General features: G+C 34.9%; 2 protein-coding genes and 1 pseudogene across 2 annotated transcripts; 1 reads left to right on the plus strand and 2 right to left on the minus strand.

The window, feature by feature from the left end:
• On the plus strand, positions 8529 to 11215 carry LOC104700036 (annotated as a pseudogene).
• On the minus strand, positions 11243 to 13137 carry LOC104700037 (protein SPEAR2-like). Its single transcript, XM_010415482.2, has 5 exons — positions 12499 to 13137; positions 12245 to 12355; positions 12068 to 12153; positions 11832 to 11979; positions 11243 to 11707 (listed from the first exon to the last, which is right to left on the minus strand). Exons 1-5 carry the CDS (start codon positions 12868 to 12870, stop codon positions 11528 to 11530), a joined length of 897 nt encoding a protein of 298 aa, XP_010413784.1. The 5' UTR covers positions 12871 to 13137; the 3' UTR covers positions 11243 to 11527.
• LOC104700039 (RING-H2 finger protein ATL39-like) lies at positions 16989 to 17760 on the minus strand. The gene has a single exon (XM_010415483.2). It carries the CDS (start codon positions 17544 to 17546, stop codon positions 17091 to 17093), a length of 456 nt encoding a protein of 151 aa, XP_010413785.1. The 5' UTR covers positions 17547 to 17760; the 3' UTR covers positions 16989 to 17090.

Here is an 18613-nt window from a genome sequence, read left to right on the forward strand (position 1 = left end):
CCCAAAAAAAAACCCATAATAATGTCAGAAATTCCATAATTTGAATTTAACCTAATGTTGGAACTACCAAATTTGATGTCTTTATGAAAGTATTGTGATGAGAAAAAAAAAATGGATCGATCATAAGAGATAAACAATTATGACGACAAAGCTCTTTGGGTGTTTTAAAGTGAAAGGCTGATCAGAAGATATAAACTTTTGGTGGTATATGTACTCTACTTGACTACTCTATTCAATTTGGATATTAACTTTTTGATCTATATATGTTTTGGAATCAACTGGAAATTTGTTGTTAAGATAACGATTGAATCTGGATATTCGGTTAAATAGATGATTTTCACTGTAAAATATTATATATATCTCGTATTTATCAAAAACTTGCAGTACTAAAAAAAAGAGAGGACATTTGCTTCTTGATTTGTAGTCAGCTTTTGATAATTATCGAATACGGTGGATCTAGCAACTGTATCCACTTGGTCAAAATGTAAAGTTAGAATTTAACTAATAAATATTATACCATTTATTAAACATGTAAGTAAAACAAATAAAACCTGTTTTTATATCTTTTAAATAGTGGTTTTAATAAAACTCACGTGATCGTGGCCATTGGTGCATGGAGAAATGTGATTGCACGTTGTTCTTAATTTTTTTTTGTCAACTATTGTAGATTTTTGAATTCGAATAGTCCACGAACCATCAAATATTTTTGAAGTACTTTAAAAAAAATGAAATTTATCTTTTTTAACCAAACATTAATTAAATTAAAAAATAATTTCAAAATTGGTTGTCCAAACCAAAAGATAAGAGTTTACAAATGAAGTTTCAGAAATTAAAGATCTTGAAGAACAGGCGAGCAATCTGCCCTTACGTTGAGCTCTCGTGTGATCCGGATTAGTGTGAAGGAAGGAAAAGATGATATGAGCAAAAATAACTCCTCCAAGAGACTCGAAAAAGCAGGCCAATCATCAGGCGTTTGCACCATCGCCACTAATTCTGTACAGTCCGTCTCAAAAATCTGACAGGCAACTCCAACCGCCAACAGAGACTCCATAACCCAGATCAGAGATTGTAACTCCGCGTGTAAGGATGTAGGACCGCGTCTATGACTCCGTGCGCCCAGAAGAAGCGTCGAATCTACACCACTACAACACCACCAACCCAGACCTTGAAAAGGGTCTGAACCTTTCCATGAACCATCAATCTGACACCGAGGAAAAGATCCCTTGTCCTCCAACATTGGCGGAGGATGCAGATAACTCCCCGAGAAAGAGTTGACTTCCTCCCACAATAATTTATCATTAGTCGCCTGAACTAAAATATCCACCGGCTCGGCCTCTGAACCCTGGTAAACTTTTTTATTCCTATCCTTCCAAAGTGACCAAAGAATCCAGGGGAGACGACAAGCTATATCAGAAACCCTCGACTGGGAAGCCGCCCGCCAGAAAATAAAATCTAGATTTGCATAGATTGAAGCATATGGGAAGCCATCTAGAACTAACAATATCGGGGACAACGCCCAAACATCTCGCGAACGAGGACACTTAAAGAGAGCGTGATTTATAGTTACTGTCGCAGACGCACATCGTTTGCACAGAGTATCACACCGAACACCCCGATGCGCTTGCCGTTCTAACACTGGGAGAGTACCCGAAGCAATCTGCCAGAAGAAGTGTTGAACCTTCGGGGGAACTTCAAGTTTCCACGATTGGGCCCGAAGGGCCATACATTTCGGCCCGTATTCAACATCCGCCATTAAATAACAGGCTAACCGATATCCTGATTTAACCGTATACTTCCCTGACTTGGTAAAATGCCATACTAATCGATCCGGTTTCTGAACTTTACTGACCGCCATACTCCGAATAATCGGTATATCCGCCGGGTCCAGAAACTCCTCCAGGATAGGCAAATGCCAATCCTTCGTGAAAGGATTTATTAAGTGGTTAACCATCAAACTCGGTAGCAAAAATCTTCCCCGACCATTTGCTGGACGTGGCCGAATATCTGGTATCCATGGGTCCCGCCAAACCAAAATAGAACAACCCGAGCCTACCGCCCACCGCGGTCCATGTTCCACCAAATCCTTAGTTGAAAAAATACTCCTCCATGCAAAGGAAGGATTATTTGGTTTCTTGGCCATAAGAGGATGTTTATTTCTAAAATATTGGCCTTTCATCACCCGAGCCATTAAGGACGTTGGATATTGAATTAACCGCCAAAAATGTTTCGCTAGCATGGCATCGTTAAATTGTTCCAGAGCTCTGAAGCCTAGTCCCCCTGCACATTTATCTTTGCACAATTTATCCCAAGCCACCCAATGTAGACCTCGAGCCTTATCATTTGACTTCCACCAAAAAGTGGGAATAACACTCGTTAATTTAGACGTCAACTCCTGCGGCAATTTATAACACGACATAACATGGGTAGGAAGTGCCAACGCTACCGAGTTAATCATAATCTCCTTATCCCCTTTCGATAAATACTTTGCATTCCAACCATTGACTCGGTCATCCAACCGATCCTTGACATAGCCAAAAACCTTCGTTTTTGAACCTTGGAGGTTTTCAGGAATACCCAAATAAGAACCCATACCGCCCTTTTTAGATATACCAATAACTGATTTTAACTGATCCCTTATCTTAGAAGGAACCTTCTTACCACACATGATAGAAGATTTCTCTAGATTAACCTCCTGCCCTGAAGCTAGACCATAATTGCTGATTATTTCCATGACCGTCTGATATTCAGTCGCCTCTGCTTTACAGAAAATAGACTATCATCATCAAACAACAAGTGCGAAACGGTAGGACTATCACGAGCGATTGTGATACCCGTTAATTTCTTCTCCCGTTCAGTCTTTTTAATATTCGCTATCAAGATCTCAGTACAAAATATGAACAAATGGAATTTATTTATCTGTATATAATAAACAATGAATTAATACGTAATAACATTAATACTTATAAACCATCAATAATAAGTTTAATACGATTATTTATACGTATATAATAAGATTAATACATATTAACCATCAATAAACAATCTTATTAAATAAAAAATTTAATACATTTATAATGAATTAATGATTATTACTTACTAGAAAATGAAGTTTCTATTTAATTATATATGAAATGTACAGATGTAATTGTTAATATATGTCTTAAAAAATAATATTCATAATATTACGGTTCAACTACAATTTATAATTTATATATGTTATATAGTATTTCATAGAAGGGTCATGAAAAAGAGGAAAGTTAAAGTACATATTATTAAATATTTGTTATTACAATATATTGTTGAAATTATTTAAACAGTATGTTACTATAGTAATAAGACCATTACTTATAGCAAAGTCAACTATATATGGTATTTTTGTAAAATAGTTAAGATTAATTATATTTTTTTATATTTTTTTCTTTTTTGAAAAATAAAAAACTGATAAATAATCTAGAAAGAAAAATGTAAGATCTTACTTAATTATTTTGATAGATAATTTTATGTTGTCCTAAATATTAATTTTATTGTCATCATCTAAAAGTAATAGTTAACGAAAAATAGTTTTATATATGATAAGTAAATTTTAAAGTAATTTATTAAAACGATATCACAAAACAAATATCTTATACAATAAGTTTAACCAGTTTTTATAAAAAAAAATCTTGAAAAGAAAAGTGTGTGAAATTTAATATTTTTTATTTTATTTTAAATATAAATAGTATAATTAACAATAAATTAATTTTTGAAATTATTGTTTTCTGTTATATCATAGGGTGATAAAGCAATTATGTTATGATACCATTATGTTTTTAGTATATATGTTTTAAAGACAATCAAACTGTAACTTATAAATTACTATTAAATACAAATTTGAGTTGTGTCTTTAATACAATATATATGATTATTGAATATAATGTGAGTTTTTTTATATATTAGAAAATCTTTTATATTTTTAAATTAGTCTATCATAAATTAATTTGGTTTCAGTTTTTATTTTGAAATGTATGAAACCACTTTATAGTAATAGGTCAATTAGTTACAGCAAAGTTAATTAAATTTTGTATGTTCGATAAATAATTAAGATAAATTAATTTATTTATAGTTTGGTTTTTTTAGAAAAAACTGATATATGTTCTAAGAAAAAAAGGTGTAAGACCTTACTTTGATAGATAAATTATGTTGTCTTATATATTAATTTTATTGTCACATATAAAAGTAATAGTTAACAACAAATAATTTTATAATATGATAAGTCAATTTTAAAATAATTTATTGAAACGATATCACAAAACAAATATCTTATACTCTAAGTGTAACTAATTTTTTATAAAATTCATGAAAATAAAAGTGTATCAAATTTAATATAAATATGTTTTTCTTCTATAAATTGTCTCTATTTCTAATAATTTTAAAATAAATAGTATAATTAACAATAAATTAATTTTGAAACTATTGTTTTCTGTTATTTCATGGGAGAGATAAAACAATTATGTTATGATACCGTTTTTTTTATAGTAAATATTGTTTTAAAGATAGTCAAACTGTAACTTACAGAATACTATTAAATAAAAATTTGAGTTGTGTCTTTAATACATTCTATATGATTATTGAATATAGTGTGATATATATATATATATATATATTAGAAAATCTTCTATATTTTTAAATTAGCCTATCATAAATTAATTTGGTTTCAGTTTTTACTTTAAAATTATGAAACCATTTTCTATTTTTAATTGGTTTCAATTTGTTTATATTTTTTAGTTGGGTTGATCAGTATTTTTTTTTAGGTTTTATGGTGTATGATTTCATAATGAAATATATTAGATGCTAAAACTAACAATTGGAAGGAATATATTTTTGTAACAATATTTGAAAAATTTCAAAAAAACAAACTATACAACAATTATCTTTTTTTAACAAACTATAAACCACATAAGATACAAATAAAATAAAGTCAAATAAAAAAATAGAATGTTAAATTTAAAATTAATGATGAGAATGACATGTGTCACAAAAGTAGAGTGTCAAATGTCACATTGTTAGACAAAGTTAGAAAAAACCTTCTCTTATTATATAAGACAAGGTGGGTGCCCGCGCTACGCGCGGGTTACTGTTTTCGTTTGTGTTATTTATTTTTTGGTTTCGTATTTTTGTATTTTGACGTCTGTTTCTGATATGTTTTGTGTAGATTTTTATATTATATTTGTTAAATAGGAGTCGTCTTAATGGATGTTTCATACTCTGCAATAGATGTTTGAGGAGTAGTAGGATTCCAATTCCTTCTTCTTGACAACCGCAGGAACAACAATAGCAAACACCTTCTTTTCACCCGCAGCAGTTGCAACAACAACTACTATTACTAAATCAACAACTTGTTAAACAATTATATTTGATCTAAATGGGACATAAGTTATAGAATAGTAATGGTGACCCAATGCTTAGCGCCTAGAAATACCTAGTTGGAGTTTAGGCATTTACAACATAAAATATTATATATATGATATTATGTAAAAATATATATTAGAGACAATTTAAAAATAATAAATCATAAACAAAAATTAAAAATATAATATTCAATTTAGATTAATAACATATGAACGTTAATAATTATATATATGAATATAAAAATCATAAATTTAAATATATGTAGTCAAGCATTAATAATTTATAATTAAACAATATTATGTGATTTTATGCAGTTTGTGTCAATTATGTTTCGTCACTTAAATGTTAGTTACTAAATGGGTGTGTTAATTTGAAAAAGAGCTTTGTTGGCAAAGCGTTAATTGAGCAGTTATGGTCTGTCCCGGAAAACACCACGACACTTGTTTATATATCTTAAATACTTTTGCCACGTCTAAAAAATTTGGTTGTCGTTTCGTTCGTTATGACGCTCGATTCTGAAGAGTTTATTTTTTAAAATGTTGCCCTTTCCAATTTCTTGTTAATTAGCATTACTGATAACGTATATACGACTAAGTTGTATTTACTGAAATATTTATGTTAGGAAAACAAATTATTCACCACAAGGCAAGTATCCAAAAACGATTCAATTTTTTGATAAGTAACTGAAAAACCCAAGCAAACACTCCAATTACAGAACCACTCAAAAGGCAAATTACGTTCTAGAGTTTTTAGGATGCATATGAGGAAATATATTAAGGAAGGGGATTACATGGTATGGATCGTTTAAGTAACAAAGCAAGCGATGTATTTTTACTGATACGCATTTGAATAAGTAAAAAAATGATAGAACAAAACCCACCATCGTTGTGACAATTTCCCATGCAGCCACGCTTTGTCATGCCTACAATCTTGTGTAACATCACCACATATCACTAATTTCTGACCCATAAAAATTCAAATTTCAGCACAAAGGCAAAGCCAACTATTTTGTGATACCTCCTCTGCTAGAGTTTCATGTCTGAGACTGACCCACCGATTATTTTATAAGCCATCCAAATGTATTCTCTTTACCTAGAAACTGGCAGTGATGACTATGAAGTCTATGATAAAGAGATCTTACAAGGTTGAAAGTGACTTATGATTGGCTAAGATATCTCCTGTCGACATTGAAAGTGAATTGCCACTTACATATCTAGACAGTAACATTTCAAAGTTTAATACCTAGCAAAAAAGAAGTATGCTAGTTCTCACAATCTATGGTTCTATAATAGCAAACTCACATATACGAAAGAGAACCCATTGCAGATATGGAATATGGAAGGTTACCACTTAGGTTGTTTCTCGACAGATATCTGCATTACAATTTCTTTCAACTGTTAGTTTGAAAGTGAACACTGTGAGTAAATACTATAAGAACAAACACATCTTTACATGCTTGTGAGATTCGGTGGCAATTGATATGGAAGTGTATCATGGATGGTGTTACCACTAACATCCCTGTAACCAAAATGAGAGAGAGACCACAGTTGTTAAATCAAAATCTTAAAAACACACAAAGATCAAACAAACAGAAAAACAGAGTAAATTCCAAAGACAATACAATTTTCTTAGTGACATTAGCCTGGAAGCAAGTATCCAAGAGTGCCAGAGACTCCTAAATCCGATATATCTCTGTTCCAATCACGACAACAACAAACATAAGACATTCCAGAATGAATCAAATCCATGCAAGTGGAAATTTTAAAAAGTTGAAAAGCTGATTTTCTTACATAGTGACAACTGCTGAGCCTTCACAAGGAATCCCTTTCCATAACTCTCCACATGGATCACCACCACCATTTTTCCAATTGGTTAGCTGTGAAGGACTATTAAGTGAAGTATACAAAACCTGAAGTTCTTGAACTGCAATAAAGACCAATAAGAAGAGAACAACCCAGATGTCAGGTGACAAAAACCAATAAAGGATCTTTTGCTTCTACTCAATTTGTTCGGTTTCACAAAGGTTTCTTCGATTCAGAATCCGGATTCTAATCTGGATGACTGAAACCAATACATCTAAATCAGCAATTTAAAACAATTAAGACCAAGATCAAATCAAATACAATGCAAACAGATCAAGAGAAAACATTGGGAACTTTGAAATCTGAGTTTCAAAACGATTAGCGGAACAAGAAATACAAACTCGAGGAGAGCATAGCAATCTTCACCACCGCAGTAAATCACTGACGAAGATTGGACGAACAAGGAGAGAAATAGAAGAATCGAAGCCCAACACCACCGCTGCGTCACAAGCGACGCCATTCCTGGATTAGCCGTCATCAGCGAATCTATACTTAAAAAAAAAAACAGAAAGTGAGCTGCAGAATACACGTGACACAGTCTTAAGTGCTTAGGTGGCTTAAAGACGATCTCAACAAGTTTTAGTGAATCGGAAACTCACAGAGAGATCGATATAGGTAAGAGAAGGAAGGATGCCAGAGACAACGGCGGAGCGGAGGGTGGTCAAAATGCCGGCGACGGAAACAAAAATAACAACACTCATATATGGTTTTACAGAATTATAGAACATACCCAGAAAAAATTACAACACGCTGATATAACCCTTTTTTTTTATGACTGACGGTTAAGTGCTCGGTGAACAGATTTTAGGCTAGACTAAGAAGATTTGAAGCAGAATCCCTTGGATTATGGTGGAACAAAGTAGAAGAAATGAAGCATGATTGATCAAGTCGGACCATGGTTTCATGGCAAAGAAGACGAGGAGGAGATCAACAATTTGGGATTTTTTTAAAAAACTGAATTGATCTTTTATTTTTTATTTTTTGTTTTAAATTTGACCAGCCGAGCATTTGTGTGAAGCCAAAGTTTTTGATGTGCACCTGGGCTGTGAGTGGTTTGACACTAATGGGCTACATTAGAATTAGGTCCAGATTTATTTTCGTTTATTTTGTTAAAAGGAAAAGTACATGTATCACTTTCTTGGGTGCTGACGTGTCAAGCTGAGGGAAAGAGTTAGCCTACTTTTAAAGTATAGATTAAGTAGCCATATTGGGTCAAGTATAAAATATTAAAATGGTTTTGTAGATCTCGATTATATAAGCAACAAAAAGATTGTAAGAACAGTTGCCATTTCTGAAAATTGATACTCTTCTTCTCTTCTCTTCTCTTCAACCTCAGTCACTTAACAACACACTCTTGAGTAGAAAACTTCCACAAAGCTTTTAGTTATATATTTCGTTTTATCACAGTGAAATCAGCTCACATGCAAACATCCTCATTCAGGAGGAGGCCTATCCACCCACATTGCCCATTTACTCTCTTCTTTTTCATTTTCTCTTTGGCTCTGATCATATCTGGTGTGAGCTCTCGTGTCTTAAGTCCTGTCCCTCCGAATAACTCGATCTTGATCTCTGATGGAGTCCATGACGCCTCGGATTACAAGCTTCTCACTCTCGATCCTCAAAAGAACGTCGCCAAGGCAGGTTGCACTCATGTCTACGGGTTCCTTCCATGTGCAGACAATATTGGAGGTTATATCTTCCAAGTTTTCTCCTTTGGGTGTCTCTTGATCATTGGTGACTATTTCTTGTCTGAAGGAAGATCAAAACTCTTTGTAATCTTTGAGGTCGGGTTCTACGGCGGTATTGTCTTCCCTCTCCTTACAATGTTCCCAAGAATTGCCCTTATGATATGTAAGGATCCTTCTCACTAAGAAATGAGTTGAAAATATAAACTTTGACAATCTTAACTTACTTCTTGTTTTTCTTGATCTTAGCACCAGGACTAGCAGCGACACACGAAGGTGCTCTCATGATTGTGGGAAACAACGTAGGAGTTACAATAGGACACACAATTTTTGCTCTGACAATGCAATGGGGAGCTTGTGTTGTCTTTGGTTTGACCAGTCCTAATCCAGATCCGTCAATCAGAAGAGGATCATCCATCAAAAGAACAACCTCGGTAAGAAAAGATTCATTTGTTCTAATCTGTTTAGTATAAGAGTTTAATAACAAGTTCTCATTTTAATAAATATGATCTTTTAATATATACAGGACACAAAGAATCCAAGAAGGGGGTTTTATAGGATGAAGATATTGAAAAGTGTTGTTGGTATGTTAAAAAGACTTGCAGATTCATTCTCTTTTCTTTTTGTGTGAAGTCTGTTTGATTTTGCGGTTTCTTGCTCTCTGCAGAAGCAAGCGTAGAGGCGGATCCTAAGAACAAGAAACCTGCAGGGATTATGCTACTGACTCTAATTCCATTTCTCTTGGTGACATTGCCTGATTTATTTGATGCACAACCTTGGAGTGACATCATTATGTTGATCACACTCATAATCTCATGTTCTTCAACCATTATCTACTTTGTGTACTCGGTATGAGCTCTATGAAACAAGAAGTAATGCCTATAACGCTTGCAACTGATTTGCTTTGTTGTCTTACTGGTGGATTTCTTTTGTGGGAAACTTACAATATTTTGATATGGCAGACCAAAAGTAGAGTTTAGATCACGCCAAGTTTGAGCTCATGTTTGAAGTTCATAAGCATTTGCAGAGCTTTTCTCCTCCAACACTTATTAGAGATGGACAACTAAGTAAAGAAAGCTTGAAAAGGTTCAATTCTGTTTTTGTCTTAATCAATAACTATTTCAGTTTGCTCTGTTTTCTGCTTTCTTACATTGCAAGTTTACTGCTTTTTCTCTAGTCTGTTCGATAAAATCGATAGGAACAAAGATGGCAAGATTCAAATCTCGGAGCTTAAAGACTTAACCGTAGAGTTTGGAGTTTTTGGAAAGATGAAATGTGACATTAATGAGTTTGCAAGCACTTTACTTGCGGAGTTCGACAAGGACAAAAATGGGGAATTAGACGAGAACGAATTCGAAGAAGGGATAATGAAACTACTGAATCAATACAAATTTGATAACCAAGACACTCCAAGAGGGAACAATACATGCATTTACAGAACAGCCTCCGATTCCGTGCATGTCGCGAATCTGTCGCAGGGCGAGGAAGCTGGAGTTTTAAAGCTGGAAATGCCAAAGAAAAGTCTTGTTGCTAAGTTCCTCTCCCTGAGAACCTTAAGAGCTGTGATCAAAGTCATCGGTGGGATGCTAATTGTCGTCTTTCTTGCTAAACCATTTATGGTAAACATTGGACTCTTATCGTATTCAGCTGGAGTTCCTTCTTTCTACTCCGTATTTGCAGTAATCCCTTTGGTTAGAAACTTAAAGAACACTTTATCTGCACACTTCTGTCGAAAGAAAGACAAAGCAAGAATCGCATCTGAAAAGTTCTCTGAGGTTAGTTTACTTTCTACTACATTTTCATTACCACATTACATTGATTGAAAACTTTATCTTTAAGAGCTTTTTGTTTGTGGGGTTCTGCATGCAGATCTACAGAGATGTTACGATGAACAATCTGATGGGAATGTCGATAACATTGGCGATTGTATACACGAAAGGACTGAAATGGGACTACTCAATAGAAGCTCTTCTTGTTGTGGTAATTGGCATGGCAATTGGCTTACCGGCTTATGTGAGATCTACTTATCCGTTCTGGATCTGTGTATTGGCCTTTTCCATGTATATCTTTTCTCTTGTCCTTATCTATATCCATTTTCATCTTAGGGGTCAAAGCTAAGCTTTCACCTTTTAGCTATAATCAGACTTAAAGTCTTATCATTTTCAAAAGTGTTTATCCGTTTTCATATTGTGGATGAGAGCTTAATAAAGGCCATGTTCCTTTGATTAAACTCTGTTTTTGACAGTATATGAACGGCTATTAAGGTTTGGATTCCTGTTTTATCTTAAGCCATAATTATATCTTAGATCATGGTGATGTCTGAGCTTCATATCCACTTGCATAGACAGCTTAACCAAGATTTCAAGAAACAATTGGGTTTGTTCTGTTTGTCCATAGTATCATTGTTAACGACAATAGCAGTTTTTATTAGGAACTCAAGTGAAAGATTTTACTAAGACTTTTCAGTGTTACAAACAAACCTTCTTGTCAACAAGTCTTGGTTCGTCCATGAATCACAAACTAATAGAGTTGTGGGGAAGTTAATTGATATATATCCAAAGATACAAAAGACTAAAGTTGTTTCTAAAGTCACTATAACTTAAGGCTGAGATCGATTCCATGATCAGCGGCTGATTCATACTGGTCCCAGGATTGTCGTTCTCGGTCAGCATTGCTCCGATCTTCAGAGGGTATGAAGCTATAGAACGGCTTATTACTTCTCCATTGCATATCCTTCTCATCAAAGTCTTTCAGTTGTTGTTGTTGTTCGTACTAAAACCAAGATGATTTGATGAACCGGTGTAAGCAGCTTCATCAAATTAAGAGATGGATATATATAGCAAAAAATTATAACAGGAAAAACCTCGGGTAAACCTCGGGTAAAAATTTTAGTTACCTGTAAGCCAAGTGGGATAAACCTCGGGTAATGACGTGGAAAGCTTGGAATGGAAGAATTAGGTGAATCAATGGCGATGGGATTGCTAATTGTTGTACCGAAATCTTGAACCGGACTTATACCAAGCGACCGGTTTTGTATCGCGTCCCTTAAACATATACGTTACACATTCAAGATTAGGTTTTTGATATATCAAGAAAATGAGCCGAGCCAAAAAAACAAAAAAACAAAGAAACCTTAAAATTGTTGTTGTGGTTGGTCCAACGCTAGGTTCCGTGGTGTCAGAAAGAAAATGCCATGGCCTCTTCTTCGCATTGACCATCTATGGAAAAATATCAAAGAAACAAATCAAAAACACATTAGAAAACGTTACGTCTTATTATATAGTTTATGGAAATAATAAAACATAGTACCTTTTTATTTTCTTCCTCAAGAAACTGAGAGACAGAATTGGTTTGGTTTGAAGGGGGCTCTATGAATTGATAAAATCTCCCTTGTCCTAGAGGTGGATTCGGGAGATTCATCTTCAAAAATCATTAAATTTAAATTTAATAATAAAAATGTTAATAAATTTGTGACATATTTTTGTATTTTTTTGATAAAGTATTTGTGACATAATTAAAGAAAGAGATTAATCATAAATTCGTAATCATTCTCTCTTTCATACCGTTAGAGACTGTTGCTGCTTCCTCTGAAAAACCGGCGCCGGAGGAACCAAAGATCCGTACGGTAAAGGAAACCCCGGTAAAGACGGCAGTTTCTCCGGCAAAGCAAAGTTAGGAGGAATCATCACTAAATCATGGGACGACGGAGCAAAGAGAGTGTGATGATGATGATCCATGTTTTGTAATAAAGAAAGTGGAGATTTGTGCTCTTCTTGAAGACGGATCTTCTCTAGTTCGGCTACACCAGGTCCTCTTCGCCGTACTTTTTCACTTTTCTTCTGTTTCTTCCGACAAGAACCAGAGTACTCATCATCATCTTCACGTAACTGTAACTCTCGATAGCTTCCACCACTTGTGTTGTTGTTACTACACATTTTTTTTTTTCTTTTTCAGAAATGAAATGGGAGAGATGGTTTGATAGATAGAAAAAGTAAGATCTGGAGAGAAGAAATAGGCTCTTCGTGCGCAGTGAGAAAAGTCATGGGAAGAGTTAAAGAAAATTCAAAAAAATCTCCATGTTTTTAGGTTTCTTTAGATCTTTCTTTAGGATTATATGTATGTATGTATGTATGAAATGAACTACCTGGAGGAGAGGAGATAGAGAATCTACATCGGTTTCCGTGATTTTCTCTCTGGAAAAAATATTGTGATTCTCTTCCACCTAGAAATTACTTTAATATTGTAACTTTATAATCATTTTTTTGAAGTTTCGCTTTCGTGAAGAAATGTGCATAATTGTTTGATAACCCTCATAGTTATTGAAGATTCACATATTGATCTCTTTATTTCTTAGTTCAAAATTTTACTCAGTGAAAGATTTCTTTTAGGAAAAGTGAATCATATATGTATTGTTAATTTATAATAAGAAGAAGGGCCTATATGAAAATTTTATAAGTGGAAATTTTATTTTCTAATTCAAGAAGCTGGCGAGGATCAGAGAACATTAATGATTAATCGGAGATTTTGGGGATATTCATTTATTTTGGATCAAAATGAAGATTATATAATGGTCCCAAAAACAAAAGCTGTCCACAATATAAAACCCACTTGTGAAATATTATTAGTCAATAGGTTTCTTGTCTTTTACTCTTTATTTCTGTTAAAATGTTTAATTTGGGTGATTTTTTTAATTTTTTCAAACAACCTTTATGCAATATGTTCAGTTGTTCACTCATATATAGTTTTTTTTTGGGTTTAGTGTTAAGTGCTGCATCATATTTGTAGCATAGAGTTAGTTTTCTCTACTTGAAAATGCGGTTGTCATTTCATCTTTATATTGGCTTATATGGCCCCATTACAAATCCTTCGTCACAGTTTAAGGAAAAATAATTAATTTAACTATCCGAATGTGTGTGTGTGTGTGTTAATTTTCACTTTTTATTATGGTTTTGAATATGTAAAAATCAGTACATCACAATAATGATGTTGCATCATGTATATCTTTGCGTCATCTGTATCAAATTAGGCTCCTACCTGTAATGGCCTGTACCCTACGATCCAACGTAAATCACGTGCTCGGACATTTTCGGAAATCAATACTTTATGATACTATATTATCGACTAGTGATTTTGTGATTCATTTCGATTTTAGAGAACATTACATTGGTATATCCCTATCTTTTCGATGACAGCGCGTTCGACCGCTGTGATTGATGTTAATAATCCCAAAATAAATAAATTATTAACTTTAGTAACAAATCATCTGAAATTTAGGTGTTGGCATGCATGCAGGTTCAACCATTATAGGGATTCGACAATACATATACAGTAAGACCTTTTTTTTTTTTTTAATTGCAAATATCATATAAATATAAATAGTTTAGTAATACAAATTATACAGCCTGTGTAGTTGGTTTTTCGGCAAAAAGATAAAACAAGAAAGCAACAAGACAAATTAGAGAAAGTACTAACTTCGTTAAATCCATAAGCTCATCAACTTCTTGAAGCGCTTGTTGAGAATTCTGGCAGTGATGGTGTTCTTGATCTCACGGTCAATATACTTGAAAAGTACCGATAGCAACACAGGAATCTGATTGTGGTGCAGGTTATTACGTTGTTTCCAGATGGCATACAATACTGATTGTGCAATCAGTTTACGCAGGATAGGTGGCGACCTGTTGTTCTTAACCTTCGTCCAAGAGAGTAAATCAGACCATGTAAGAAAAGATATGGGTGGCTGTTCCAATCTCCTGCTCACTGCATTTCATAGGAACAGAGCGTAATCACACGACAACAACAAATGATCTCTTGTTTCAGCATGAGCGGAACAAAGAGTGCATGATGTATTGATCTGCAGACCCCAGCGCTCAAGTCTGATTTTTGTAGGCAGACGATCAAGGTTTGCAGTCCACATAAAGAAAGCATGTTTAGGTGTGGCCCCTTTGAACCAAACAGAAGTGTACCAATCGACTGTAGCCGCTCTTGGTCTTAGCACAGACCAAGTTTTAGCTGAAGAGAAGCCATTGCAGTCTTTGTTATCTACCATCCATTCATAATTGTCTGAACCTTTCTCATCACTTGGCTTTTCTATACTCGTTAGATGCACATGAAGGCTCAGTGTCTGCTCATATCTCGGATCTGCCAACTTCCAACCTTCAGAACTGCATGCATCAGAAACCTTTGCATTTAACTCAATTATGAGGTCTCTAGGGCCGTGACTGCCAATGGTTTTGATCAAAGGGCCAAGAGGTGTCCAATTGTCAAACCAGAAGCTGGCGAGCCTGCCATTACCAATGTTACATTTGAGAAATCTCTCAGCTAGACCTCGTAGCCTTAGCAGGCACTTCCAATTCCATGAATCAGTGGGTTTTTCAGACAAATTCCAGAAACTTGTTGTATTGGTGCAGTTGTGATGCTTATGCCAGGCAACCCAGAGAGAGCCACTGTTAGAAAACAGGAGCCAAATCATTCTTAAGCATAGAGTTCTATTCCACTCCGCAAACCTCCTTAATCCCAGGCCTCCTTCATTTTTTGGCAAGCAGACTTGAGACCAAGCCACTTTCACCATTCCTCTCTTATCGATACTACCAGACCAAAGAAAACTTGAACATAAAGATTCAATTTTCTTAGTACAACCAAGAGGGAGAATGAAGGTGGATATCCAAAAGTTATCAGTTCCAGAAATTACAGATGCAATCAATTGAAGTCTGCCTGCAAATGATAGAGATCTGGTAGTCCAGGAATTGAATCGAGCTGAAATCTTCTCAATAAGAGGGGCGTATTCTGCAACTTTTAGCTTTCTACTCATAAGGGGCAGACCCAAATATCTAATAGGCAGAGACCCATATGTGAATCCATAACTTGACAAAGCATTGGATTCGAATTGGCTCAAGCCTGCGTGAAAGAGTTGTGTCTTCTCCCTATTTATGTGCAACCCTAACCAGCCTGCAAAGTCCTCTAGAGTTTCATAAATACCATGTAAGGAAGAACTATTCCCATCAAAGAATATCATCACGTCATCTGCAAACATGAGATGGGAGATCTCCAAATCAGAAATTCCTTGATGGTAGGATATATAACCCGATTCATACCTTGAGTGCAACAGACCCGAAAAAACCTGCATGGCCAATACAAACAAATAAGGCGATAGAGCATCCCCCTGTCTCAGACCCTTAGTGCTCTTAAAGAAACCACCTGTTTGCCCATTTACTGAGATTGAAAAACTAGCCGAAGAGATACATTCCTCGATCCATCCAATGAAGACCTCTGGTAAGTTGACAGACCTCTAATAAGACCTGTTAATGGCTTTTCTTTTTCAACACTTATTTATTAATAACTCATTACAGGGTAGATACAAATCCAATCACATCTTTTCAGGTTCTACATCTCACCGAAAAATACAAAACTTTCTCTTCTTCATGTTTCCCAAATGTGTGATCTCTCTTTTATATAAGAACCTAAACTTCAAGTCTACAAGACTCCACACGCCTGACATAGTGCGAGTAGTTGCTACTTGCTAGTTAATGAGTCGTACATACGCTTCCAACGTACTGTTACGTTAAGTTTGGATCTCGAGCTTCAAACCGTAAAGCACCAAAAGGGCTTCATTAACTTTTCTTCTACTTCGAGACCTTCTGATTCATAAAGCGTATAAACTTTTGTCTTGATTTTAAAGACTAAAGAGATAACAATTCCCACGAAATTAGTCTTTTAATTAAGCCACCTAGGATCAACAATAGTATTTATTTGCATAGGTTTTTGAGGTCTTCACTATATGTAAAGTAAAAGACCAAAGACTGTCTAATAACAAATTTGATTGATATATTCTCAAAACCCGTTCTATACTCTAGCGTCTCTACAAGAAAGTGGAATTATTATATATGTATACTTACACCAGAAAATCAACCAAATAAATAAATGTAAATATATTATGATACTTCTGTCTAAGATAGTGGACAATGAACCATACTTGGATCTAAAATAAAGTTTGACTTCTCATTTGATCGAGCATCTCAAATCTATGTAGTATGAGTATATGACCCAAAGCCGCATGTTAAGTTATATCATTTGTACATTTCACATCAATCTGAAATAATATTACAATTAGCAAAAATAAAAAATAAAAAAAATATACATTGGCATATATAACCATCAACTATACTATACTTTCTAATACCTTATCCCCACAGCTAGCCATCGGCTGAGCCAGTCTACGACACACAGGACAAGTTGCGTGTGATTCAAGCCACTTACCTATACATTCCTCATCAAACATGTGCATACAATTTGGTAAAACCTTAATCACAACATTCTTGGGCATTAATCCTAAGCAAACAGGACACTCGATCTCCTGATTGTTGCTCTCGGGATCACTATTATCCGGTTTGTAAGAGAAGGTGGGAAAGGCGGCAATCACGGAAGCACTAAGACCTTGGCACGGTGGCTCTCTTCTTCCGTAGTGCTCGTTCTCTTCTTCAGGTGATACATCAAACCTACGGCGTTTGAGTAAACAAAGAACGAGAAGGGCGAAGATAACGGAGATAGTCACGAGAGACGTTACGGCAGCAAACCAAAGGATGATTGCGTTTAGTGAAGGATCGTTGAAACCCATCTCTTTGATCTCTATCTATAAAGCCTATACCAAAATGGTTCTCAAGAGTTAATAAAAGGATAAACATATTTGCAGTTTTTATATAGATCATTGAGAGTTGACATTCCGTTTGAATATATTTGGATTAAGAGTTGAAATACGTTCACCACTAATGAACTTGGAGAATAGAGAAACATTATCATAATATCAGTTGAATTAAAGAATAGGCTTGATTTGAATCGGTACACCACAAATGGGATTAGTTTATTAATTTATGTTTGCTGCTTGTGGGGTTTTATGAATTTTTTTTGTATACTAAATCAATAATCAAACATATATAGAAGTCGAAGAAAAAATTGCTAAATGGATAAGGATACGAACGGGGTCATTGTCGATTGAAGTAACTGTCTATATGTCTGAAAAGACATAAAGATTAAACAAGATCAATAATAGCTGCAAAACTATTTATATGGACCCTATATTGTACGTGTGGAAGTTTCTTGTTAATTGGTAAATGAAGTTTCTGCCTCATATTTGATTTGAGAAACTTTTGAATTGATTAAAAAAAAATCATGAATGAGTAGTAAACTCGAATTAACAGTTGTAAAGCTCTTGGACTTTATAAAACGCTCCAGTGGCCAGTGGACTTTCTCTTCCAAGCACGTTTCCCAAAGAGAACACAAGAGGAATGTTGCACTCTATTAACCGGACCTCACCTAACCTTTGACCACAAAAAGGTAATATCCAGCGGTCCAAGCTGAATGTTTAGATTTCCGACGAGTTTTATGGGTCTTCCGGCATGGTGCTCCTCCTCAGGCTCCCCCAAAATCAACCTCTGCGTCGAGCTTGACCCAGCCTACAGAGTGCAATCTCTGTAAATTGTTTTTCATATTGTTTTGTTGGAACCCTTGTTAACCTTTACGAACTGTGTTGGAACCCCTTTTTAGCTGTAACAAACCTTCGTTTGAACATTGAAACCGCCTTAAATTCCCCCATCTACACCTCTTTGACTTGTCTGCAACCAAAAGCATGGAAAACCGCATTCCATGGAGAGAGGTTTCTCTCCACCCCCCCCCCCCCCCCCCCCC

The sequence above is a fragment of the Camelina sativa genome, chromosome 7 (genome assembly GCF_000633955.1).
Source record: "Camelina sativa cultivar DH55 chromosome 7, Cs, whole genome shotgun sequence".
Taxonomy (NCBI): domain Eukaryota; kingdom Viridiplantae; phylum Streptophyta; class Magnoliopsida; order Brassicales; family Brassicaceae; genus Camelina; species Camelina sativa.

Bases quoted from the DNA above. Each gene is read 5' to 3' on its own strand.
- LOC104700037 (XM_010415482.2), bottom strand. From the start codon at position 12,870: ATGTGTAGTAACAACAACACAAGTGGTGGAAGCTATCGAGAGTTACAG. The intron at 11,980-12,067 runs GTTTCTTTGTTT...TATATGTTTAAG, and splicing joins ACCACAACAACAATTTTAAG to GGACGCGATACAAAACCGGT. The intron at 11,708-11,831 runs GTAACTAAAATT...TCTTGGTTTTAG, and splicing joins TTATCCCACTTGGCTTACAG to TACGAACAACAACAACAACT.
- LOC104700039 (XM_010415483.2), bottom strand. From the start codon at position 17,546: ATGGGTTTCAACGATCCTTCACTAAACGCAATCATCCTTTGGTTTGCT.